At 37.1% G+C, this 26,135-nt stretch overlaps 2 protein-coding genes across 2 annotated transcripts; one reads left to right on the top strand and one right to left on the bottom strand.

Annotated features, from left to right (window-relative positions):
- Positions 1–1,547: 1,547 nt before the first annotated feature.
- LOC113504088 (BTB/POZ domain-containing protein 10) lies at positions 1,548–12,713 on the bottom strand. The gene is made up of 4 exons (XM_026886189.1): positions 12,178–12,713; positions 3,870–4,066; positions 3,018–3,271; positions 1,548–2,449 (listed from the first exon to the last, which is right to left on the bottom strand). The coding sequence occupies exons 1-4, from the start codon at positions 12,536–12,538 to the stop codon at positions 2,116–2,118; spliced, it is 1,146 nt and encodes a 381-aa protein (XP_026741990.1). The 5' UTR covers positions 12,539–12,713; the 3' UTR covers positions 1,548–2,115.
- Positions 12,714–13,098: 385 nt separating this feature from the next.
- On the top strand, positions 13,099–22,218 carry LOC113504087. The gene is made up of 10 exons (XM_026886188.1): positions 13,099–13,535; positions 14,705–14,846; positions 15,541–15,675; positions 16,715–16,928; positions 17,279–17,447; positions 17,944–18,092; positions 19,028–19,965; positions 20,465–20,958; positions 21,547–21,657; positions 22,072–22,218. Exons 1-10 carry the CDS (start codon positions 13,357–13,359, stop codon positions 22,196–22,198), a joined length of 2,658 nt encoding a protein of 885 aa, XP_026741989.1. The 5' UTR covers positions 13,099–13,356; the 3' UTR covers positions 22,199–22,218.
- The last annotated feature ends 3,917 nt before the right edge of the window (positions 22,219–26,135 follow it).

Genomic DNA, 26,135 nt, shown 5'->3' with positions numbered 1-26,135 from the left:
CAAAAAAACCGTTCAGCTTTCTAAAGGAATGTCTCAGTTCTGTATTTATTTAATTGCGAAACATTTTTTTTGCACTACATTGTATTACACTTGTATTTTATCTTGTAATTTAATAAGTATTGAAGATTTTAAAGTGAATTTTTGTTCAGTATATGTTATGAGTTTTTAAACCAGGTATGCTGGTTTTGAAGAAAGGAGACATTATATATTTTATATACACTAGACATAGTGGCTTCGCATTTATTCAGCGCCTTTTTCACATGCACGAATGCTAAAACATCGTTCGTTTTATACCGTCCTCAGGCGGCGTATGAAACACCAATGAAAAATTCACAATTGCGCTGTTTCGTAATGCAATTTTCCTTTACCGTTTACAAGCGAAGTGATAATTACTTTGTAATACGCAGATGAATTAAAAAATACTGCGCTGGGATAAGAATCTTTGACTTTGCAATCCAACGATCATACAACTATTTTTTTTTCTTCAATAATCATGCTTTAACACCTCATAGATAGATAGGTCACATTCACAATATAAGTGAAAGAACAATATGATAAAAATATCGTAAAATAAAAATGTCTTCTAAACATTGAATATTTTGGTTAACTACAAGTTCTCCACTCCCACTGTGTTACACTGGCGTGCAAGCAAATAGACCGAACATTTATTAATCACAGATACATTTAAAATATTCGTTAGCTTTGCAAAAATGAGATTTTCTATTACACATAAAATACAGTTAAACGAGGTGAAAAGTACTGAATGGTTTATCTATACTAATATATAAAGCTGAAGAGTTTGTTTGTTTGTTTGTTTGAATGCGCTAATCTCAGGAAGGTTTTAGGCTATATACCATCACGCTGCGACTAATAGGAGCGGAGATACAATGGAAAATGTGGAAAAAACAGGTCAAATATAAATCATAACTTTTATCTTCTAACCACGCGGACGAAGTGGCGGGCAACAGCTAGTATTTAGATAAAACGGCTTTCATCAATGTAAAACTGCCTTATCCATACTTGTGATTATTATTTCATAAACAGTATTTTCAGTAGATATAAAAAACGAACCCGCATTAAGAATATTCAGCCTTGTGTGGGGGTACAATCATTCAAGTCACATGCACAAAGACACTCAGACTCAGGACAAGCATTCGTGGATCGCACAAATCATTGCCCTAGTGGGTTTCGCGTGGTGACCTGGTTTGCAGTTAAAACAGTTATCTTTTAATTTATTAAGCAATTAAGGAGCCACCAAAATCGATTAATTAACTACTCTCCCTTCCAGTCTTATTAACCTCGTTTGGACTGTATTCTATATTCCGCGTTTTTAGATACAAATACAGATAGACAAATTTGCTATCCTAAAAATGTTTAATTTATCTTTTCAAACATCTCAAAAGAGGGTAGTCACAAATTAAATTTTAAATACGACAATCATCATTTATTTGCACGGACGTATATAACCATCGGCCCATTATTTTGCACGCCATTGTACAACGCATACCATATGATGTATGCTTTAATATTAATATAAAAGTCTTTCACCTGGCACCAGCTTAACACTTTCCGACACTATAGAACCTTTTCTCTTATTTGGGTGGCACTTTTAGTGGTAAATTGACACTATTTTGATGGTGAAACTATCCCATAGCTACTATGCGTGAACATAGTGCTGGTTCAATGAGGGGTAGCGATTTCAAAGACCAATTAGAATTGAAATTTCCTCGCGATTCTTTCTTTTACCGTTGTCCTGTAGTTTGCTGGGTATTAAATGAGTAGAAAATAGGACTACTTTGAACAAGCAAATTTTGCTTCTTGCACTTTGTTGGTCACCTATCAAAAGGCTGGCCTTATAAAAAGGTTACTTTTAATCACTGAAAATATGCCATACAGTAAAATAGAGGTTTAAACTAGCAATCTTCGGACTCTTTTCCAAAGAATGCTCTTCATCACCTAAAATCGTACCCCACCATAAACCCACCAACCAAAATCTCAACCCCAGAAACCATCAACAGCCATCAAATACCACTGAAACAAAACGCCACTCAAAACTTACCAGCAGAACATACCAGATAGTATCTTGGCGACCGCTCTCGACGAGCGGGGTTCCGATCACTGTGCCTCTTCCACTTCGGGCTCTTGAACCACTTCGGGATTCTCCTCATCCCTCACTCTATTAGCATCCAGCTCAATGACAGGATCAGCTGTGGCTTCGGCTAAATTCGTGACGGACTTCGACTTGAAGCATTGAAAGTCGACATGCCTGCTTTTCGCCTCTTCTTTCTCCCAGGACATGTGTATGAAAGGACGTTGCACGTAGTTGTAGATGACCTCTGCCCGGCCCCCTGGCCTCTTTCGGACCTTCTCTTTGTATGTTGGATAGCCTTCGACCCCGAGGCGGATCTTTTTGAGGCCGCGTTCTTTCATCACTTGTTTTGCCACGTCCCTAGATGGAAAAAAGTTGAAATTAGTTTTGGTTTTAAATCAAGAAATGAAGATAAAATGCTTAAGATTTTGAATGGAATTGCTTCTCAGTAATTATTATTAAAATTAGGTTTTGTTTTGCAAGTTAAGCAGTAAGGTCTTATCAACATTGGCTGGGGTCGGTTTTTAGTATAACCGGATGCAGCTTAGTAAAAATATTTTACGTATCTACCAGTAAGGTCACATAATAAGTCGATAATTTAAACTTGAGAAGTAACGACAGCATGGCTAGATACGAGCAGCTAAAGATAGATCTCGATGGCGTGCAGTCGGAGAAGCCTATGTCCAGCAGTGGACGAATACGGGCTAATGATGATGATGAAGCAACATCAGAGCCCTTAATCTACCTCACGTATTCTGATCAGGGTTTGGGCCTAAAGTAACGGGCGTGGACATTATTGAAAAGATTAGTGGTATATTTTACCTATTGCCCCTTTCTCAGCCAGCGTTAATCCTCACTTTAGGCCTAAATAACTCACAAAAAATAAATTTTCTAGAAGTAAAAGGGAAAAAATTTCAAAAGACCTCACCTGTTCTCAATATATTTGAAGAATCTGTACAGGGGTGTGGACAACACGGTCTGGGAGTACTCATCTCCCATTTGAGGTGGATACTGCTCATCCCACTCCACAGAGTCGTCGTCCAGCAGGACTACGACGTGACACTCCCTGTCCCCCCTCTGGGCTGACTCCACCATGAGGGGGAGGATCAGACGCTCGAGGAATGATTCGAATTGACGCCGAGCGCCCTCGTTTGATAGCTCGTGGAGTAGGCCGCGAAGGTTCTGGAAACGTGAAGGTTTTAGGGTTTATGAGAGTACTGTTATATTTTTTTGTTAAGTATTTACTTTGTAAATAAAAGTAAAGCAAGTAAATTTAAATTGATGGGAGGAAGAGAACTAATAACTAAAAAAAATATCTAAGTTATTCTTATAGATAAAATTGTTGTGTCGCGATGTTTGTAATCGAAGTCTTATAAAACGGACCAACCAATTTGTATGAAATTTTGAGTGCATATTGGTTATATATTTTTCAAACCCCTTGATAACGGTTAATTTTATTCGCATATACTATTTCTGTACTAGAAAAGCCCAAAAAAGTAATTACATATATGGCAAAACAACGATCAGCTCTTTTTTTTAAAATAGGACTAGCCCCCACACATACCCGTCATTGCAACTCCTGTAAGCCAGGATCTACAATGAAACCAACGAAAACCACCAAAACACTTTAGTTCGGTGTGTCCCAGTGATCCCAATCTTAACAATTAACTGCCTTGGAATACGCAAATCGCGGATCAGCTCGGTAAAATTCCAAAATGCATTATTTTTTTAACTAATATCATCGCCTAATCCCATATGACATCATAGAAACCACACCTACCTGACATCGAACAGTGTTAGCATCGAACGGGACCAGTAGATAGTCGCAGGCCTCCCTCAGCTCCTGCACGGAGACCGTGGGGGGGCACCGGATGCTGCCCAGCCTGTAGTACTCAAGGATAGCCCGGAAGACTGTCGCCGATATGCCTTCAGCCACCTCGTATTCACCGCGCTCGTTCGGATGGGTGAATTCGAGACCTGGAGTGGTGATTAATGTGTTTTAGTTAACTGGGTTGTTGGCGGAATGGTGTGTAATCCTGATTGGTAAATTTGGGGTCGTGGGTTCGATTTACCGCCGGGACAAATATATTTTTTTTGTTGATATAGAAACTTCGTTCAAGTAATTTCTTATTCAATTTATGATGAGATAGATGACCGTAATCATATTTCGCTTTCTTAAGTATATTTTTTTTTGTTTTACGCCTCCATTTCTCTGAAAAAAAAAAATTGACGACAGCAGCTCTTTGTTTAATTGGGTTTATCTAATCAGCGCTTGAAATAACTACCATATTGTAGTCTTTCAATTTTCAGTCATATTTATAATATGAAAACTCATGGCAATATAAACCTTATATTATTGAGCCCTCTACTGAGCCAAGCTTAATAAAATTTCATGGGACGAAAAGACAGCAATATTAAGTAAAATGAAAAAAAAAAGAATCATCAAAGTCGGTTCAAACATTTCAAAGTTCTGAAAGACAAAAAAATACAGTCTCGAATGGAGATTCTCCTCCTATTTTCGAATCTGTTGATAAAATTAAAAAAGATCTCGAGAGACAAATACAAAGCTACAAACCGTCTCCAAAAGTAAGCGAACAGTCGAAAACCCCAAAATAAACCTTAAAACTATAGTCCCAAAGTACCAATTACATTACACTTGAGTCAAAATAGTACATCTGTATAGAGAAGGTTCGTCGCTGGGGTGAGCCCAGCTGTTTGAGGCGAATGAACTCGACTAGACACCTAATAGACAAACTATTTGTCGGTCAATGTACAGGGGATAGGGGGTGTTCGGTTATTGAAGTGTTTCAGATGAACGGTGTAGAGGGTGTTGTTAATAGAGTGATTTAAGTAATGACTGTTGAATTCGGTTTGGGTTTAAGTGAAATCTTCAGATAGATAACCTCTTTTATATTCGTTACTTTGAGTGAAATAAAGTCATTTTGGACAAGTACAAGAATATACAACCGACTTTCGAATAAAAACTACTTATCGTAATTTGATGAAATCTTTATGGGACCAAATGACGGCTATTTTACTTTAAATGAATCCGTTCATCCAGTCCGAAGTTCTGGGGTGACAAAAAGAAAAACGAAATACAGACGAATTAAAAACGTCTTCCTTTTTGAAGTCATTTAAAAACACAAATATTTTTACTATACTCAGAAAAATAAATAACTTTGCTCTACAAGTTGACTAATCCCTATAAAAGTCTATATAGGACATAGCTGGCACCCTGGATTAAACTTAGACTTATTCTGCGTGAGTAACAACACCAGGCAAAAATCGTGTAATTTTTATTGATGTTTAAATTGTTTATTTGTTCTGCTTTCAGTTTTGGCGCAAATATTTAGATTTCATTCTGTTTACTCAGTACTTGTATATTGTATTTTAATGCATCTGTTTGTTTCCCAAAGAAAGTTAACATAAAAACAAAGCTCATACGCTTTTGCGTTAGGGTCGTTGCACACGCGCCACTGGGCACATTCACAAAACGCCGCCATCGGCATTTCTCCTGTATTTTTTATGCATTTTATATAGAAAAGCGTGAGGCAATGACTTGTAGCGTGTGGCATGTTCAACGGTTTTCGGCGAGTCCATATAAAATGTACGAAACTCATCATCGTCCTAGCCTTTTCCCATCCATTTTGGAGTCACCTACCAGTCTAACCGGATACAGCTAGCTTAATACCAGTGTTTCACAAGGGAATTGGCCGGCTCAACTCAGTAATCTTGGCAACACGATGAACGACGTACCCCTTGGTTAGACTGGTTGTCAGACTTTTTAGCTGACCTGTTACGACTGTCAAAGATGTATAAATAACAGCCGGGAGTTACAATTTAACGTGCGTTCCGGAACACGGAGAAACACGTTATGACACAGATGGTCACCCATCCACGGACAGGTGCCAAGACACGTGTCAAGCATAACTTAACCTGTGATCGATCAACTTGTACAGTTATAGCTTAGCTACGACCTCCTCTTAAATGTATGAAACTACATTAAGTTAAAATAGCTAGTAGTTACATTTCCTGGTTGTGGTTCATGGCTCGTGTGCGGGCAACCCTTAAAAGCTTCGAACGGAGAAGTCAATACCTCCGCTGAATGCATTAGTATGGACCCGACACCGCCGCCATAATGGGGTAGTGTATGTTAAGTTGTTCAAGTCATAAGCAGGAGCGATTTAAAAACATTTATTAAGTAGAAATACGAACTTTAGTTCACTGTATCGTGACGTCAATATTGAAGGATTTCGACATGTAAACTAAAATTATTGAATGAGGAGCTCGTGGCTGTGCTATAACCGCATAAGTGATTCGATCACAGGTTAAGCTATGCTTGACGCGGTTGGTCCGGAGATGGGTGACCATCTTTGTCATAGCGAGTTCCTTCGTGTTTCGGAAGGCACGTTAAATTGTGGGTCCCGGCTGTTATTCCTACATCTTTGACAGTCGTTACAGGTAGTCAGAAGCTTAAAAAAGTCTGACAGCCAGTCTAACCAAGGGGTGTCGTGTTGCCCAGGTAGCTGGGTTGAGGAGGTCAGATAGGCAGTCGCTCCTTGTAAAACACAGGTACTCAGCTGAAACCAGTTGGACTGGTAGCCGACCCCAACATTGGGAAAAGGCTAGGCCGATGATGAACTAATATTATTGAATAAGGGAATAGTTCCTTAAGCGGGAAAGTCCGAAAAGGTACGGCAGCCCCGGTGCTCAAAGGGTAAAAAGTTGGAACATGGGTGTGTTTTAGGCACTGCAAGTCTGACTCTTTTCCGCTCAACCCAAAACGGGAGCAGTCATTAGATGATATCCTACCCGGAGAAAAGCGAATAGCATATTAAGCCAAGTGATATTTCGAGAAGTCCCATCACCTTAATATTGTTCACTAAAAAAGCGTGAGTTTTGCGCTTTGCAAGTATCTACGTATGAGTTTCATCCATCACACAACTGAATATCGGTGACGCGTATCCGCTGTCTGCTCATACAGAGGCCGCACCCTTAGAGGTTATTCACCCGACTAGACATTTAATTTACCTATAAAACAGACGGCAATACAACCACCTGTATATGTATATCTACAGGGTGTTTCCCGATTCTATAGCATCATAGATAGGCGATGAAATTGTTGGCCTGAAAGGTTTGGTTGGTTGAAACTTTTCCGGAGCTGTAACTGTTGCAATTTCTTACCACGTGCGAACGTAAATTATATTCTTTGAAATTTCTAATTCAATACCAAAACCAGGTGAAAAATATTTATAAAAAAACAACTCCTACACTAAGGAATTTAATCATTGTCTTAGAGGGTTCACAAACATTCTGGTCAGATGAATGGTTTCACAAACATTGTAGTCACATGCACAAAGACACCTAGATACAGGACAAGCATTCGTGGATCACACAAACTCATATCCCACGCATCGAGCACGCGACACGTCTCACCTCGTGGGCTTGGCACGGTAACCTCAACCAATCGACTCTCCTTATAGCTGATATTATTTAACCGTAATCAATAAAACCTATTTCGATAAATCCATATCATTAATTCACCCTACACTGTCCGCTGCTAAAAAGGCAACGTCTCAAACTCGGTATTATTTAATAACGAGACTTAATCCAAAGCCTATTGCATCAGGGCAGACAGTTAAATGAACTTGAGATTGTACAATGAACTCTATTTAAACGGGGTGAAGGTCTGGACTCCTGTGACCTTTGGACTAAGAGCCTTTGATGTCTCAGAGTATATAATATATTAAAAAGAATTATTTGATAAGTGACGTCATATTTATTGTAGCGTGAATTTTGTCTTTGAAGTGATTTCGGTTGAGTGAATTATTAGCTAAGTTATGAAGACTTGAGTTAGAATTGTTTTATTTTTAGTTTTAGCCTGAGGCCGCCAAAGCGTGATCTCTAGCTAGTATGTAGCGATAGTTAGCATAAAATAGTTTTGTTAATTAAAAAGTCCTTTTTTTATATCGTCTTTCGTTGTAGCTTTATTTGTTCCATATTCGCAAAATCTATGCCTTAAAATCGGTCAATTAAGGCTCGCAACACTAAGGGTTTCGTACAAATGGATTTAATAAAAACAACGTCAATCTCGATTTTTATAGCGGCTGAGAAAATGTTAAACCGTCTAGCTATCACAATTCACTCTAAGATGCAGATTGGTGAGGAACGGACAGCAGAACCGCTGCCGCGCTGTTTATTTATTTATTTAATAATCTGCTGTAATAGGGTTCCGTTTTTTACCCCTCGGTTAAGAAACCCTACAACTAAGGCATTCATAAAAACTTAACGTTGGTTTATGCTTTTGGGAGCTCCGATACTAAAAAGTTAAAAACGAGACGTTTAACTTATTAAACCCCTGGCGGAAACTCTAAAAATAAAACTATTTAAAAAACCAAACTAAAACCAGTCCATCCCTTTAGGAGCTACGATACCACAAACAGAAACGTTAAACTTACAACAACATTTTCACATCAAGGACACATATTATCCTACACATGTCTTTTTTTTTCATTGATATACACAATAGCATTACACAACATTCTCCAGCCCAATTGACAACAGATGATCTTACGTCAAACGTGTCAATACATCCGTTAATCAGTGACAATTGCGTCAGAATCGCGTCAGAGACGTGATTGCAAAGATTAAAGATCGTGCTGAATGTAATTTTCCAATATTTACGAAGTAACGATGCATGAAGTAAACAAGATTTATTGATAGGAATTAAATAGAAAATATTTGATATATGGATGGGTAGATGACAAATTTATACGTATTTTAAATACCCATATTTTCTTTTAGTAAAAACTTGTCCAGAAAATGCTAATAGACGGTAAAGGGTGGAAGATTGGAAGATGGGCCGTTACCTTGCAGAAAGACATCACATAGCAAAAAAACAGTATAAAAGGGAAACATCAAATTTATAGATTGCAATAATTAATTATCGAAAAGGATGACTAAAACAATACACTCCTTTTAACAATATTGTGAAAAAAGCAAGGCACGCAATTTCATTAAATTAGCAACCCTAAGATTCTTTTTTTAATTCTAACAAAACTTTGATAAAATTGAATCTTTCAAAAAAACATTTTAATATGCATTATCATGATAAATGTTAAAATTATCTACTATATAAATCATCACACTATCACGCTAATATGTATAAAAGCGACAGTTTTCGTATGTATGTTTGTTATCTTTGCATGCTCAAATAGCTAGACCAATTTTGATAACATTTGCCATGGTATTCTCCAATATCTTGGATTAACATATGATCTATTTTCTATCCAAGTGTGTCTAGAGAATTAATATTACATTCACAATTTACAAGGAATAGGTTTTCTTTAAAGTTATCAAAATTAGGTTTAATTTCTTTTCCTTATAATAAGGCCATCATGCTGTTCTGGCTTAGAAAAGACAGGTGCAGACTATTATTATATCAATCTGATAAAAATGATCAATCATTGCTATCTCAAAATGACTTTCACTTGAAACACTGACATACAATGTTTAATCTTCTAAAAGTAAGCATAGTCGCTTTATAACGCATCTTTGTTTGTGTAGTACTAGAGGGTATACATCCTAGTTATTTTGTTATGGTAAGGGTGACACGGCGTAGAGCGCCATCTCTCTTCTTACTCTCAACAAAGCTACTTTAAGACATGGTAGTAGGTACCCTACACAATATGATGCTGCATATTGTAGATTATCAATTATTCCAGGTTCTCAGTAGTAATCATAATTGGTATAGCCATTTTGCTCCTTCAGAATCTAGTCCATTCAAAGGTTGTCTGAAAAGATTGCTTTTAGCGAGAAGACCACCCATTGTGGCACTATATAACTATTTATTTGTGTCCAATCCTGTACTTATGTGGTGTGCAATAAAGACCATTTTACTCTGTTCTACAGCCATTTAAGCATGAACAAGTCATAATATACACACATCTTCATGATATAATTATGATTATGATAGCTTTACCTATGCTAAATATTCCAAAATGCACTTTCAGGTAGAAAAAAAAGAATATTATTTTAAGTCATTAAAAATTGCCATTTTTTCCAGCAGTAGGATCACATATTCCAACAATGAGATCACCTTTCCTCCAAAACTAGGTCAAACAAAGTCGATATTTCGAAAGATCAATGACTCTGCGAAGTTTTAATGACCCACAAATGACTCACAGGTGAATCACTTTTGAAGTATCACTAAAATAATGAACTTAATTTGATGATAAACTAATTATTGGTAAGTGGGTTTTCAAACATTCACTTTTATAGAACCTGTTCTAGAAAGTGGGAGTGAATCATTCAAATTCCTATTTATTTGTTAAACATAATTATGTACCTAAACTTGGTGGAAAATACATTCTTGAATGAGTTGGAAAAAAGGAGGTTCTATGTCTTTTATGCATGATTTTCCCTGTAGATAACAAATTTCAATAATTTTCATATTTGTAAATATATTTTTATATTCTGACATAGAAACTGGGTCTCATGTTAATGGCAATCAAAATATGATAACTATATTAACTTTCTTTGTCTTGTAATACTATGGTTTATAATATTACTAGCTGTTGCCCGCGACTTCGTCCGCATGGTTAGACGATATAAGTTAAGATTTATATCTACCCTGTTTTTTTCAAATTTTCCATTGTACCTTCGCTCCTATTAGTCGCAACGTGATGATTTATAGCCTAAAACCTTCCTCGATGAATGGTCTATTCAACACAAGAAGATTTTTTCAATTTGAACCAGTAGTTCCTGAGATAAGCGCGTTCAAACAAACTCTTCAGCTTTATATATTAGTATAGATATAGATTTGGACATAAAAATAAGTGTCCTCTGCGTGAGTATCTAAACCACAAACCTAACTTACAAGCCAAAAAAGTATATTTAAATACCTCACCTAACATTCAAAATAACCTCACAGATATAATATTGTGAAGACCTTTATATTCTTTAAGATAAGGCCTAGTTTTATACTAAAAAAAACTAGGAAGTGACTTTACTTCAAGAAACATTGAAAATTAGATCATAAACAGCTTGTAATTTAGGTCACAAAAATACAACTTGTTCAATCACAATAGGATTCAAGATAATAAGTTCATTGATAAGTAGTAAGCATATGTCTAAATATTGTGAAATTTCCTTCTTTTCTTTTAGGAATTTATTATCTTTTCCACAAAACACATGCATATATTAATAATGGAAAATACTTTTACAACTGTGATCAATGAAACTAAAAGCATTTTTATATATATTCATACTAATTTTGTAAGGTAAGATGCACTGTGATATAATTTTTTTTAAATATATTTTCTTTGGCACATCAATGCATATTCCAAAAAAAAAGATGTAAAATCTCTATTTCCACTTTTGAAGAACAATTTCATTGTGATTAAGTTTTTATGATTATAGTGATTTGATTAATAATTACTATAATTATGATTAGGTAATTACCAAACAGAAACTGTTTACCACTGGCAATCCGTTGTAGTCATAAAACTTGCTAATATTATGCAAGTTCAAATAACTTTAAATGATTTCAATAAAAGTGAAATCTGTTTAGAATTTGAATATTATCTAATAAGATTATGATTTCATTTAAATATAACACTTTTATTGGGATTTTAACCAACTGCAGAAAATGAGTAGGTTCACAATTCATTTGTGTTTCTTTCATGTTTCACTAACTAAATTTGTTTGCTTGAACCTGTATTTATTAAAATATTAATTTGTATGATTATAAAATCTACTATTATTAATTTACCAGACTAACAGTCATAAAAACTATTTTAATAACCTTATTACAGACAATTAAATCTGCTTCAAACACGATACCTATGCTGCTGTTAAAAATTAAAAATAAAAGCATTGTTGATGAAATTTGAAAATAGAACAAGTTAGAATTTTCTGTTACAGGTTGGGCAATCTTGATAAAAACTCTTTAACTATCTTTTTAAACACTTAACTTCCTATTGTATGATGAAACTGAGATTTACAAAAGTAACTAGCACTGTTTTACACTTCCTTATGAAAAACAACCAAGTTAAAAATAAAAAAAGTTAAAATAAAGCATAATTTACCTGAACTGAACATCCTTCCCAACATAGTGTTAGGGTGTGCTGTGAACTGCGCTGGGTCCACCACGAACCGCGTATTATCCACCACAAGGGTTATCCGGTCCTCGCCGAGCTGGTTCTGGCTCTTCTGTCCATTCCTGGGCGGCTCCTGGGCAGTCGACGTCGAAGGCGTCGGGGTATTAGCTGACAAGTTTTTCGGCGGCATATTTGGTCGCCCTCGGATATTCGGACCAGTTCGCTTCGACAACCGCTTGCGACGCTCCTCGTCCCTCCTGTACTCCTCCGTATCACTACTACTATCAGGGTAAAAGAAGGGACGTCTTTCTGTCATGGCCTCTGGGCCCTGAGTCTGGGAGTCTGACATAGGCGCGTGCTCGTCCCCGCGAGCCCTCACATCACGGTCGACGCTCCTTTGTCCACGCGACGGCGACCCGTTACTGGAGGCCGTTTTTAATTTTATTACAATAATAAAGAAAGGATTTTCACAAAAACGTCAACGTAATAAGTTTGACAGTACTTGGAATGATTGTCAAATACAAAAATACTTAGAATTATTGGTATTGCCAGGCACATAAAAGATCTGATTGAAATAATTATTTTCAAATAAATCATTCGAACTACCTAAAACCACACTAAAACTTAAGTTGTAAAATATAACTTTTCTCAATAATTTTGATATCCCACCGAATAAGTAGTACTTCTACATTTTATTCGGCACGTAATTCATCCAGGCATGTGAACTTAACAACTGCAACATAGCAACATATCGCAATGGAATATTTTTATAATATAGTGCGAAAAAAATCAATTAAAATACAATACTTCAAATAATATTAGAAAGTATATAAAAATTGCACTACGATTACCTACTACGAAAATAATACCACATAAAAATATTGCAGACGGACAATACGACCTATGTTTAGATGCATTAAAAAAATTAAAAACTTGAATGAATCGGCTGTTGACCTTACCACTGTCAAATGCGGAAATTGGTTAAATACTATAATTGTTTTATACTAAATAATGTTTTTATAAACAACCCACCTAACCGAGCTGTGAACAAATGTGATAAACAACCAAAACCAAAAGTGCCGTGATTCAGAGAATTGTGTTTTATAGTGTAGTTTTACGGCGTCGCTTGTAGGGCGTTACTCATTTTAACTGTAAAAATTGTAAGAAATGGATCTTAATGAAGAATACCACGACCCTGATTATCCTGAGGCTCCGGTCTGTATTAAAGAGGAGCCGCCAAGTTTGTCTGAAGAGGAGAAAGTTGCGAAAATCAAAGAAATAATCCGGCGGGAATTTTTAAATGAACTGGAAATCAGAGAAAACGAAGTTATGCTTATAGATCAACGGTTTGTTTTGTTGTTTATTTGAGTTTTTTAAGTTATAAACTCTTACTTTTAGGTTAGAAACAAAGTTAACTCTTCAAAACTTACTTTTTGACACCATGTGGTGTTTTGTCAGACAGGTTTTGTTAAAAATGTAAATGATGTATGTGTTTTTGTGTGTTAGTCATAATTTGGTCAATACGAGAACTTTAGCTGATTAAAACTAAATACGCTTACTTCTAACTATATTTACATACATTAATTTATTTAATTGACTTGTGTATTTACTATACATACCAATATGTACAAGTATTGTTGTTGTTTTGATTATGAGTATAACTTTTTTCACATAACCTCAAGTCTATAAGCACTGGTATTCATTAAAAAAGCTTATAATATTAAAGTGTGCTAATGATCTTATTATTACTAGCTTAATATGTCTCAGGGCTTTTCAAAGGCCTCTGTACTACAACCATTTTAAACTTAGCTACTTAAATCTATACTAATATATAAAGCTGAAGAGTTTGTTTGTTTGTTTGTTTGTTTGTTTGAACGCGCTAATCTCAGGAACTACTGGTTCCAATTGAAAAATTCTTTTTGTGTTGAATAGACCATTTATCAAGGAAGGCTATAGGCTATATAACATCACGCTGCGACGAATAGGAGCGAAGATACAATCGATCACGTGGACGAAGTCGCGGGCAACAGCTAGTAATTTAATATATTTAATATTAGAAGTATGTTTTATGGATAACAAGTTTGTATATTTCTAAGACCTTAATAAGTTGACAAAAAAGAAGAACAACCTTGACATGTATAATAGTTAAAAAAAATCAGTTTAAAAAGTAAAATGAGACTAAAATCAAATTTAAAACAACTATAAAGTATATTCCACATCAATTATATCAGTCAATTATTTATTTACTATGTGTTTTTATAAAAAGACACAGCAATATTGTTTACCGTTTATTAAGTCCCTATACAAATGCAGCATAAATCAGACCCAGATAGTATTTGGTGGCGGGTTCCCTTTTCCACTCATAGTCTTTAGAAAAGGCCATTATTTATCCTAACACAGATTAACAGTTATGTTAACACAAAATGAGAGAAAAATTCAGTATTATGAGTGAATATTATGTATTGGGTGAGATTCAGATAACTAACTCACAAATTGATGAAATCTTTCGTTCCAGTATGACTACATCCCGCCGACTCCTCCACCGGCTCCGGTACGCGCTGGTGAGCAGCTACTACCAGGATCAGAAGCTGCAGCTCACTAATGGTCAGGTCCAGGATGAGATAGCACTGCAGACTGAACCTAGAGCAAGGGCAGAGGTATTATTATACTATATGATTTAATACTAAGGCATTACAATGGTCTCAGGTGTTCTGAGATCATGGTAATACCCTTTATTGATCTTCTTTTCTGTTTTAATAACATTTTTGGCCAGACACTAAACATAAATTACTTCATATTTAGAGTGAAAAACAGGTTAAACTGGGAGACATTTTCATTTAAAATAACATTTTAAGTTTAAGCATTTGTTTTCAGCATTTCATAAGAAAGAAGTATTATGAGTAAGAAGAATCTCAAATCTCGAATGCTTTAGCGACTTTACCGAAACCTATACCTCGTTAAAAAAAGCTTAATTCCTATTTAGGAGTTCACAAGTATAAGTTTGCATCGAATTCATAACATACAGACAGACACAGCGTTATTCACATTTTAATTGATAAGTACTAATTTAACATGGGCCTGTTTTAGTGTTTAGTGACCCTGACAGCTATACGTCGTCGTCGGTCGTGGGTTCGATTCCCACCCAAGACAAATATTTGTGGGATGATTAGGATCACTTTTTTGTGTCTGGGTATAATTTATTGATAATATGTGTGCTTTTAGGAATATGTAAAAAAATTTATCAGTTTTCTAGTACTCATAATACAAGCTTTGCTTAATCTGAAACTAGGTCTTGTGTGAAAGCAATAGAATTAAAAAGAAACATTCTAAAACTGTATCATTCTTCCTCAGGTGTCATCAATGTTACGTGACGGGCAGCGTAGGTTACACCCGTCGGTACGCAAGCTGTTGGGCAAGCAGACAGTAGACCTCGACGAGATATTCAAGATCAGAGGGCCGAGGAATAAGACGAGGAAAGATTATTCTGTGAGTATAGCCTCTGTTGATATACAACCTTCATGAGGAGTTTGTGAAAAGGGAGTGGGCGCTATGCCAGGGCGCTGTTCATCATTGTGAACGTCATTTTAAACGTATGCAACAATTATATGGACTTGTAGGAATTTTATTTATTTATATAAAATGATATGCTTGGTATACTAACTGTTGGTCGCGGCTTCGACCGCTTAGATGTCTTTTATAGTATAGCTAATAAAAGGTAGCCGATGTGTAAATCTAAGGTAACAGCTTCCTCAATATAAAATTTAATCGAAATTGGTGCAGTCGTTGGCGTGAGGAGTAACAAACTGAGATATACTCACACTAATTATACAAAAACTCTCACATACTCGTGCATTAAAATATTGTTTCGATAATAGTCTATTTTAGATTTTATCGTCATGTTCTTTGCTCTAAAGTGACCCAAACTTCTCTTGGCCTATTTTATTAGAGCCTGTTTTCAAAAGACACGCGGGGATCAAACCAATCAAAATACAATCTTTAATTCGTAATTTCGACTCTAGTTCACAAGTGTAAACTTTTAAAAATAAGTAAAAAGAAACAGTTTCTAAGTAAAATATATATTCGGAATACTGCACATGATTGGGAATTCGCGTTTCTATCTCTCAACGCAGTTCACTTATACAACGATGTTCTCAATTGGATAACAATGTCGTTCTAGCTAGCGAGTGAACGAACGACCACTTTAAAATGCCTAGAAATATAAATTGATAGTAAAATTTGTACATTTGTACAAACCTACCTAAGTATTGGCATACCGCATAGCAATTAAAAATAGATATATAACGTTAAAAGACTCATATTGAAACTTGTTGGCTTTGGGATTGAACCTGCACCTTCAGGTTGTATAAAAAATGACAACAAATGTGTTTAAAATACAAATAATAGGTAAAAACAAGATAAATACCTGTTCACTTGTCCTTGAACCTTGTCTGTGATCATCAACATATCTTGTGCTCAGTAACTTTCAGCTGTCCATATGTATATTTATCAAAACTTTTAATCCCAGGCCATGCTTCAAAAACGCAACTACACGATATCAGCAGACACAACCAAGACCCTCAGGCCTGATCGGAAGCCGGATGACCTTGAAATACCAGAGGACCCCAGCACCAGCAGGCCCAAGAAGATCCCCAGACATCTGGAACCCAAACCCACGAATATACTCACTCTGGATGAGGTCACTAGGAATAAGACCAAGTATAGATATAGGATTGTGATAGGTAAGTTTTTAATTATTGGTACTTTATATTCGAATTTCATATTTATGTATATGTATATAAGGGTGAAAGTTAAGTAACTATTAAGTAGGATTTGTAATAAAATACTTCACATAAGTTTGGGTTTTGCGTACTGACCCCAACCACTCTGTAATTCGTGTAGTCGTTATTGAACAATTAAATAAATGCGGACAACATCACATACATTATTCTGAACCCAAAGTAAGTTACTAAAGCACTTGTGTTATGGAATTTACTTTGGGTTCAGAACAATGTATGGGATGTGGTCCGCATTTTTTTAAGTGCAATAAAGATTTATTATTATGATTACTATCTAATGTTCCTCCCCCCAGGCAACACATCCAAGTTCGCCCCGCCGGCGTCCCGCCTGGACCGCTCCACACACAAGTGGCTGCTGTACGTGCGCGGCGCCCCCCCCCGCGCGGACCTGTCGCGGGTCCTCACCGCCGTCAGCGTCAGGCTACATCATTCCTATGCCCCGCATCATACTGTGCATATTGAGTGAGTCAAAATCAAAAGATTTTATTTCAAATAGGCCGTATTCCAGGCACTTTTAAAACGTTACAATAATGATTCTAGTTGCATGGTGTAGGACACCTGTTGTTTGTTTGTTAAGGAGGAAAATCTTCATATTAACTGCCTCCTTGTGGAAGAAATGAAGCTTCGTAATGAGAAAATGTGTTCTCGCTCTTTCCTTTCTATCCCCTTCTCCACGAGGGGCAGGGGTTTAGAAATTCAGGCTTCCTATAATCCTTCTCAATATTATTGGAAGTCGCATAAAAAGTTTCACTTCAAAAGATAAAAAAGATAAGTAATAAAGGAACCTTTAAAGAAAAACATCCCATTCTGTTTATCCGTTTATGCTCTGCAATGCCTCACACAGGCACAATAGCTTTCAAACTTATGACATCCCTTCAATTGCATCAGGGGCTAAAAAAACAATATTAACTATCATTATCATTATTAATTTATATAATTTTCTTCTTGAATTTCCCAGCAAGCCCCCGTACCACGTGTCTCGTCGCGGCTGGGGCGAGTTCCCCGCTAAGATAGAGCTTCACTTCGCTCTGCCAGAGCGGAACAGACCCGCCACCGTCGAACACACCATCAAGTTGGATAGGAACTATACCGGCTTGCAGATGTTGGGTGAGTTAACTGAGATGATTGAATAAGAAACGTAAATTCAAATGAAAACTTGGAGAATTGTTATTGGACCAAATGACAGATATTTCTTGTTGTATGGGAAAAACTCGGGTCATCCAGTCCGACTTTCTGAGGTAATTAACAAAAAAATACCGACGAATGGAGGACCTCCTTTTTGAAATCGATAAAACAGATTTTACCTATTCATAATAGGGATGATGACTGGGTATAAAAAGAAAAAATCTCATTAGTCCCTCAGTTACATAATTGAAAAGTATGAGACACGTATTTTTTTCCTTTTTCAAAAAAACTAGAATTGACAAAGATTAACTGCTTTAAAGTTTAGGAGAGGGGGCTTGTGACGTAACGATACGATTTATACTCAATCGTGACGTCACGCGTAAGTTTCATTCTCTGTAATTTGGTCAATTTATGTTTGCGGGACAAATTAAAAAATACGTATACATTATTTTACAAAAACTACAAGACGGACACTGCAAAAAAAAATGTCATCATCCCTATTATTTATTTTACTGACGCGTTTATCAGTAGTTCTAAATCATGAGCTGACGCGGCAGCGGGGTCGCAAATCGTTGTATCATTTAATAATGAATCATATTCTCAAAAGTTTCTATAGAAATGTAAGTGAAAAATTTGTCTACATATTAATTAAGGTGGACCAAATTTATCTTATCGGTTTCGTATTTGCAGACGTCACTGATGCAGACAAGGTCTCATGTTCGAATCCCGGTATATAATAATAACATTTCTAAAGCTATTTCGTTTCTATTTGTTGTTGCATTAGAATATATTTTTTCCATTGACTATTTTCGTCAATTCTCCTACGACCTGTTGTGGATAGAAACCTAAACTTACATCTCTGTTTGTTTTTGCTTCTAAATTATACAAGTTTTAAACAATATGCATAATATTTTCAGGCGCGGAAACAGTGGTCGACGTATGGCTATACAGTACACCGGAAATGTTGCCATATCAGTTCAAAGAGGACGACCAACCTGAACAACTCACACAACCCGAACCCATCGTAGAGCAGAAAGAACCGGAAGTCATCACAGAACCCATAGACAACGCAGTCACACACACAGACAACTGGATGGAGTTCTTTTCCAAAGAGACAACAGAAGTTGACGTCGACGAAATGATAATAAAACCAATTAAAAAAGAAAAACAGGAACCGGATATAGAACCTGCCATAGACAATAATGTTATAGAGAAAGAACCAGAGATGTTTAGCGAAGTTAATATTAAAACTGAAAAAGAATGGGACCCAGAATACAAAGTTGATACAGATATACCAAATGAAATACTTAGTCAGCCAACGTCGCCTAAAAAACGAATAGTCAAATACATAGACCCAACCACAGGCAAAATATATTACCTAGAAATGGATCGCACCCTAGATTTAAGCAAAGTTCAAGAAATCGTAATTAATAATACTAAAACAGCGAAAATTAGTCCAATCAAATCAAATGGACTTAAAAACTTCCGAAAGAAGAAAGGAGGAGTTTCTTTATTAAAACCCGAAGTCAAAAACATGTTGAAAAACACAGAAAATAATATCAAAATCAAATCAAATCTAGCCCACATAGAAAACGATCATTGTTACCTGGCAACACCGAGGCGGAATGATTTTTCTAGTGTGGCAATTAAGAAAGAAAAGACTTTGTATGATTGTTTATGCTTAGCTATGAGTAGGGTTAATACAGTGAGGGCTGGTGTTAATTATTTAATTAAAAAGATACCGCTTATCAGTGATTTGGCAAGAGATTCGGATTTCGTTAAAAATTTTCCATTTGTGGTTGAAACTGAGGAGAAATACTGGAAGTTAGATTTTGCTAAGAGAAGGAATATTGAAGTAAGTAAATTTTATTATTAAACTAGAGTTTTCTTGAGTTAAATTAACTGTAGTTTAGTTGAGAATAGTTAACCTTATGGTGAAATAGGCTTTTATTTACAAAATTGCATCATATTTTGTCCATCCATTCATGAGGAAATGTCACGATTAATTTAACGTAAAACAAACTAAATAAACTTTTATGGGAGGTGAAAAGATTATAATATGAGGCACTTTGCCGGAATAGTTTTTTGGGGTCATCATATTGAAAATCTCTATGTTTCAATAATATATCTCTAAGATATGTTTTATTTTTTAAGTACTCTAAAGTTAGGACATACATGTGGTACAAAAATCTTTTAAGCTCTTGTAATAAATAAATAAATAAGTAAAAATATCGATAAATTGATCGAAAAAGTCTGAAAGTAAAATTATATGTACGTAGTTTCCTAACATTATAAATAAGAAATGTTGTCTAGTCTTTTATTAAGTAATATTTTTAACTAAAATTCATTTCCAGTGGTCCCGCGCGAAGTTAATCAACAGAATATTATCAGAACACCTAACGACAACTGAAACAATATGGCGGACGAAACAGATCCTCCTATACTCCCGCCTGCATGGCTACTACCCCATCAGATCCGAATCTATAAACAACCAACCGGACCCAGAATGGTCAACATGGAACGATCTCGACAACATACACAGAACGGAATCGATAAAAGAATTAAATCCAACCGAAATCAATACTCTATCGATATTCGATGCCTCGCAATTTAATCGAAAGAATTCGGAATCTGAGGTCATCAATTTATCCGATGATGAAGAGGTTGATGTGATGTCTTGTGTGGAGCGGGCGAGGGTCAAAACCGAGGTCGTTGATGATACAGGCTTGACGGTCCTGCCAGTTGAAAATGACGATGATCGATTAAGGTTCCTGTTCATCGAGAGGAAATGCGCTGATATTGGAATCGAGTTGAGGAACGAAGATGTTGATAATGGGTATTCTTATAGGTTAGTTATAAACTTTTATATTATTACCAATACGCGAAAGTTTGGTACACAGATTATTTCCACACATACATGTGTCATATACGACATTACATTACATACACGACATTACATTTTAAAGGCACTTACAACACTAACGTGTGACACTCACTTAAGACTTAACACGTGAAGTGAAATCGTCACATGATACTATAATGTAACACGTGACATTCTAATGTTGAAAGTCACATGTCACATATGCATTTGCCATACTAGCATTGCTTATAACATTGGATAGCCGGATAGCCGATACTAGAGGTCACCACGCCAAACACATTGTGCGCGATGTGTGGTGGGTTCGATCCCCGCGTACCACAATTATTTGTGTATTTGAGCAACGCTTGTTCAGAGTCTGGATGTCTTGCGCCTGTGACTTAAATGCTTGCGTCACGCGACACAAGGATTTAATTCCTTAGTACGGGAGTCGTAAACAAGCAGTTCTTACAACCGACATTATAACATTTCAAAAATTACATCCCATTATAACATGATTTATTGTGACATGAAGTCCCATGACCGCGTGAGCCTTATTCGGATGTGTGGGGTCCGCAGCGCAGTGCACGCGGTGCTGCTGGCGGCGCTGCGCAGCTTCGCGGGCGAGCTGCTGCGCGGCGCCCTCGCGCGCGCGCTGGCCCGGGACGCGCCCGGGACCGTGTGGCCGGGGTAAGGACATACCTGGATACTATACAGAAACGCACATGTTTTCGACTTTTATACTTATGTTTTTATTTGTAACAGTAAAATTGAATGAAATCTGAAAGAAGAACTAACGAAAAAGTTTCCTAGACGACTTGACAGTTTGTAATAAATGATTAATGGTGATTGGAAGTCTTTTTTTTTTTAAATAGCTTCTGTAAATTACAAAAATATTAAAATGCTTGTTTCTTAACTTCCATATCAATGGCGGGGTATCATATGATTGTCCCAAAAGAAAACTTAACAAAAACCATAGTGAGTTTAGTAGCACTTTTTGCGGGTGAAATTTTCATCAACTCTTTCTCTCAAACGATTCAAACTGTTTCCATATTGATTTTACAAACTCAGTCCCACCAACACTAACATCACCCTATCCCTCAGGTCGTCGTCATCTCGCTGTGTGATCTCAGCGCGCGACGTGTTCGCGAGCGCGACGCGCAACGCACGCGCGCGCGCACTCTCCGCCGCGGACCTCGCCGCGCGCAAACATACGAGACAGGCGCTATAATATTATACTATACCACGCAATATAATGGGTTTTATTTATTATACCTGAACCTGTAGATAATAAACAACATCACATACATTGTTCTGAACCCAAAGTAAGTTGCTAAAGGACTTGTGTTATGGAAATCAAATACAACGAAGGTACCACAAACACCCAGACCCGAGACAATGTAGGACTGTGATTTTTTACATTGACCCGACCGGGGATCGAACCTGGGACCTCAGAGCTAGCGACACCTTGAAACCGGTGCGTACGCCACTCGACCACGGAGGTCGTCAAAAGGAGATGTTGAGAAACGTCGAGATAACACACGTATATACACCACACACATATACTCACATGCCATATCTATGACGCATGCCACACACATGAGATGTGACACGTGGCACGAGAGACGGCATGGGAAGATAGCAAAGTTAATAAATGTACACACAGCAACACAGTACACACATGTCACACATGACTCACATGTCACACATGACTCACGTGACACATTACTCTCACGTGACACATGACTTTCACGTGACACGTGACACACGCAACACGTGACTCTTACGTGAAACGTGACACGACTCTCACGTAACACGAGACGCGATTCTCACGTGACACATGACTCTCACGTGTCACATGACTCACGTGACACATGACTCTCACGTGACACGTGACTCTCACGGGACACGTGACTCACGCACCACGTGACACTTTCGTGACTTGTGACACATGACTCTCACGTGACACATGACTCATGTAACATGTGATACATGACTCACATGTCACACACTTCACAAGACTCACATGTCACACATGACTCGCATGACACATGACTCACGTGACACGTGACACGACTCTCACATGTCACACGTGACACGACTCCCACGTGACACGTGACGCGTGACACGACTCACATGTCACACATGACACACGTAACACGTGACTCTCACATGACACAGTCAATACTCTCACGTGACATGACTCTTACGTGACACGACTCCCACGTGACACGACACCCACGTGAAACGTGACGCGAAACTCAGGTGACACGTGACGCGTCTCTCACGTGACACGACTCTCACATGTCATACATGACCCATGACTCTCACGTGACACATGACACACGTAACACGTGACTCTCACGTGACACATGATTCTCACGTGACACATGACTCTCACGTGACACGTGACTCACGTGACACGTGATGCTACACTCACGTGAGTCAACAGTCAAGACACTCACGTGACACATGCCTCTCACGTGACACATGATTCTCACGTGACACATGACTCTCACGTGACACGTGACACGTGACGCTACACTCATGTGAGTCAACAGTCAAGACACTCGCGTGACACATGACTCACGTGACACATGGCTCACGTAACACATGACTCTCACGTGACACCGTGTCTCACGTGACCGCGACTCACGCGACACGCGACGCGACTCTCACGTGAGTCAACAGACAAGACATTCACGTGACACATCACACTCACGTGACACAAGACTCTCACGTGACACGTAACTCACGCGACGCGACTCTCACGTGAGTCAACAGTCAAGACACTCACGTGACACATGACTCTCACGTGTCACATGACTCTCATGTGACACATGACTCTCATGTGACACATGACTCTCACGTGACTCTAGACGTCACATATGAGACATGATTCTCAGATGTGACACATGACACAGGACTTTCACATGTTAAACATGACTGTCACATGTCACACATGACTCTCACATGTCACATGACTATCACACGTCACACACGACGGTACGTGGTCATGAAGGAGACACAGCATCCAATTTGGAAATAAAACATCAATGTTACCATTATTTAACTTTATTTTTCATTAAGAAATCACAATAGTACATTTTAAGTAAATCATCTGTGGTTATGAGGAGTCTACAGCACCAGCTATTTGAAGGCAATTAGGCGGAGTTATAACTTAGACAAATATACAAAAGAATAACCTCCTTTTTACGGCATTGGTTAAGTGCACGAACTATACTATGAAACTATTCTGTGAATAAAGTAGAAATCGAATTTTACAGTCATTATTATAAAATAAAATAAATCAATATACAGCGTGTTTTGAAAGACCCCGGTTTAACTTCAAATGTGGCTTTAGGGCATGGGAATTAAACGCTCTCTTTAATAAACCTACAGTACTTTCGAAAATCATTGTTATTTCTATAGAAATTTTCAACAGTTTTTTTCAACTAATGATAGCTTAGTGATATGATTATTGGACTGTTAAATAAAAGGTAAGTTTGAATCCACGTAGCAATGTGTTCGAATTTATGTTGTAATTCAAAGTTATAGGGATGATGACATTTCTTTTTTAGTATCTCGAACAAGTAGTGTATTGAAAAATGATAGATACGTATTTTTTTGTTTTAAATTTATATTGATTAAATAACATTGAATGGAAATTACGCGTGCCGTCACTTCTGCGTATAAGTTTTGCGCAGCAGATAAAGCAGTTTATCTTTGTCAATATGTATTTGTTCAGGTAAATGAAAAAGCACGTGTTTTTTTCAAGCAGATTTCTCAAACAGCGTGAGGGGACCAGGACACCTGAGAGTTATTCAATTGTGCGTTGTGCCACGTTAGAGGCCTACGGGCAGTTTAAACTCTGACACAAGGGTTGTACATCAACTAAACGATAAAAATAAAACTCAAGTCTTTATATAAATCGTCGATAATTGACGAGCATGTAGTTCCAATTCTTGCCACATCATGAATTAGCGCTAGTGTTGATTTCGCAGAGCCAACTCAATAAGTACTCGTAAGTCTACTGTTTCAATAGTTTTAGGGGAATTGCATATTTGCTTTTGGAGTTTCACAGTGGGAATTCTATTCTGGTAACACCTTTAACTATATTAATAGTTCTTGTAACCCTTTTATAGTTCTGATGATCAAATTCATAGCAATTGTTTCATATTTGCAACATTGCAAATTTTGCCTGAAGCCTAAGTTTGCTATTTTTTTTTATATAATTTTTACTTTCGGATAGTCCTATAGTTGACAAGCCAATGACTAGTATTTTTTTCTCTTGACATATAGCCAATAAATACAAGATTTAAATTTTTGTTGTCTCTTGTTAATTTGGTATTTGTCTAAAAACAACTTGTATTTTATTTTGGTACAAGCAGGAGACTGAGACACAATTATCTTTTCTGATATGACGGCTTGGTGCCCCCTACCATTCCTGAACTCTGTCTTATATTGCATCGTTTCCTGCATGAAATGATTGCTTGTTTTTAATATTAAAATAAGCCTTTTTACTGCAGCCAGAACAGACAAAAGACAGACACAAAAAATGTATTTTTTTGTGTCTCTCCGGTTAATTTCTGAATTGTCTGGACCGATTTTAACGGGACTTTTATTGGCAGGAAGCTGATGAGTAACGTAGGCTTTTTTTTTAGAAAAATAATACACGGTTGAAGCCTCGAATATAGTTTTGTATCAAATTCTAAAAAAGTGACAGCGAGCTATGTTGCAGAGTTTGTTGCGCCGTTTCTTCTTCACAGCTAGAGCACTTAGGAAGCGGTGAAGGGTGGGCGATACGGGGAGCTGTCTATATGTTTCTATGACATACAAAAAGAACTTTGTAGGTTATTTTAAAAATGGATTTTAATTGAATGATAGTTAATTGTGGGTCCCGGCTGTTATTCCAACGTCTTTGAAAGTCTGACGACCAGTCTAACCAAGGGGTATCGTGTTGCCCAGGTAACTGGGTTGAGGAGGTCAGATAGGGAGTCGCTCCTTGTAAAACACTGGTACTTAGCTGAATCTGTTTAGACTAGAAGCCGACCCCAACATAGTTGGGAAAAGGCTAGGACGATGATAATAGTTAATGATAGCCAAGTTGAGTACCGCCATACAAACAATTTTGAAGACACTTTGGGGTCTTTTTAACCCCTCATTTT

This window comes from Trichoplusia ni, chromosome 21, assembly GCF_003590095.1.
Source record: "Trichoplusia ni isolate ovarian cell line Hi5 chromosome 21, tn1, whole genome shotgun sequence".
In the NCBI taxonomy this organism is placed as follows: domain Eukaryota; kingdom Metazoa; phylum Arthropoda; class Insecta; order Lepidoptera; family Noctuidae; genus Trichoplusia; species Trichoplusia ni.
The sequence above is the reverse complement of the archived record's forward strand: the minus strand, read 5'-3'. Positions and strand labels throughout refer to the sequence as shown.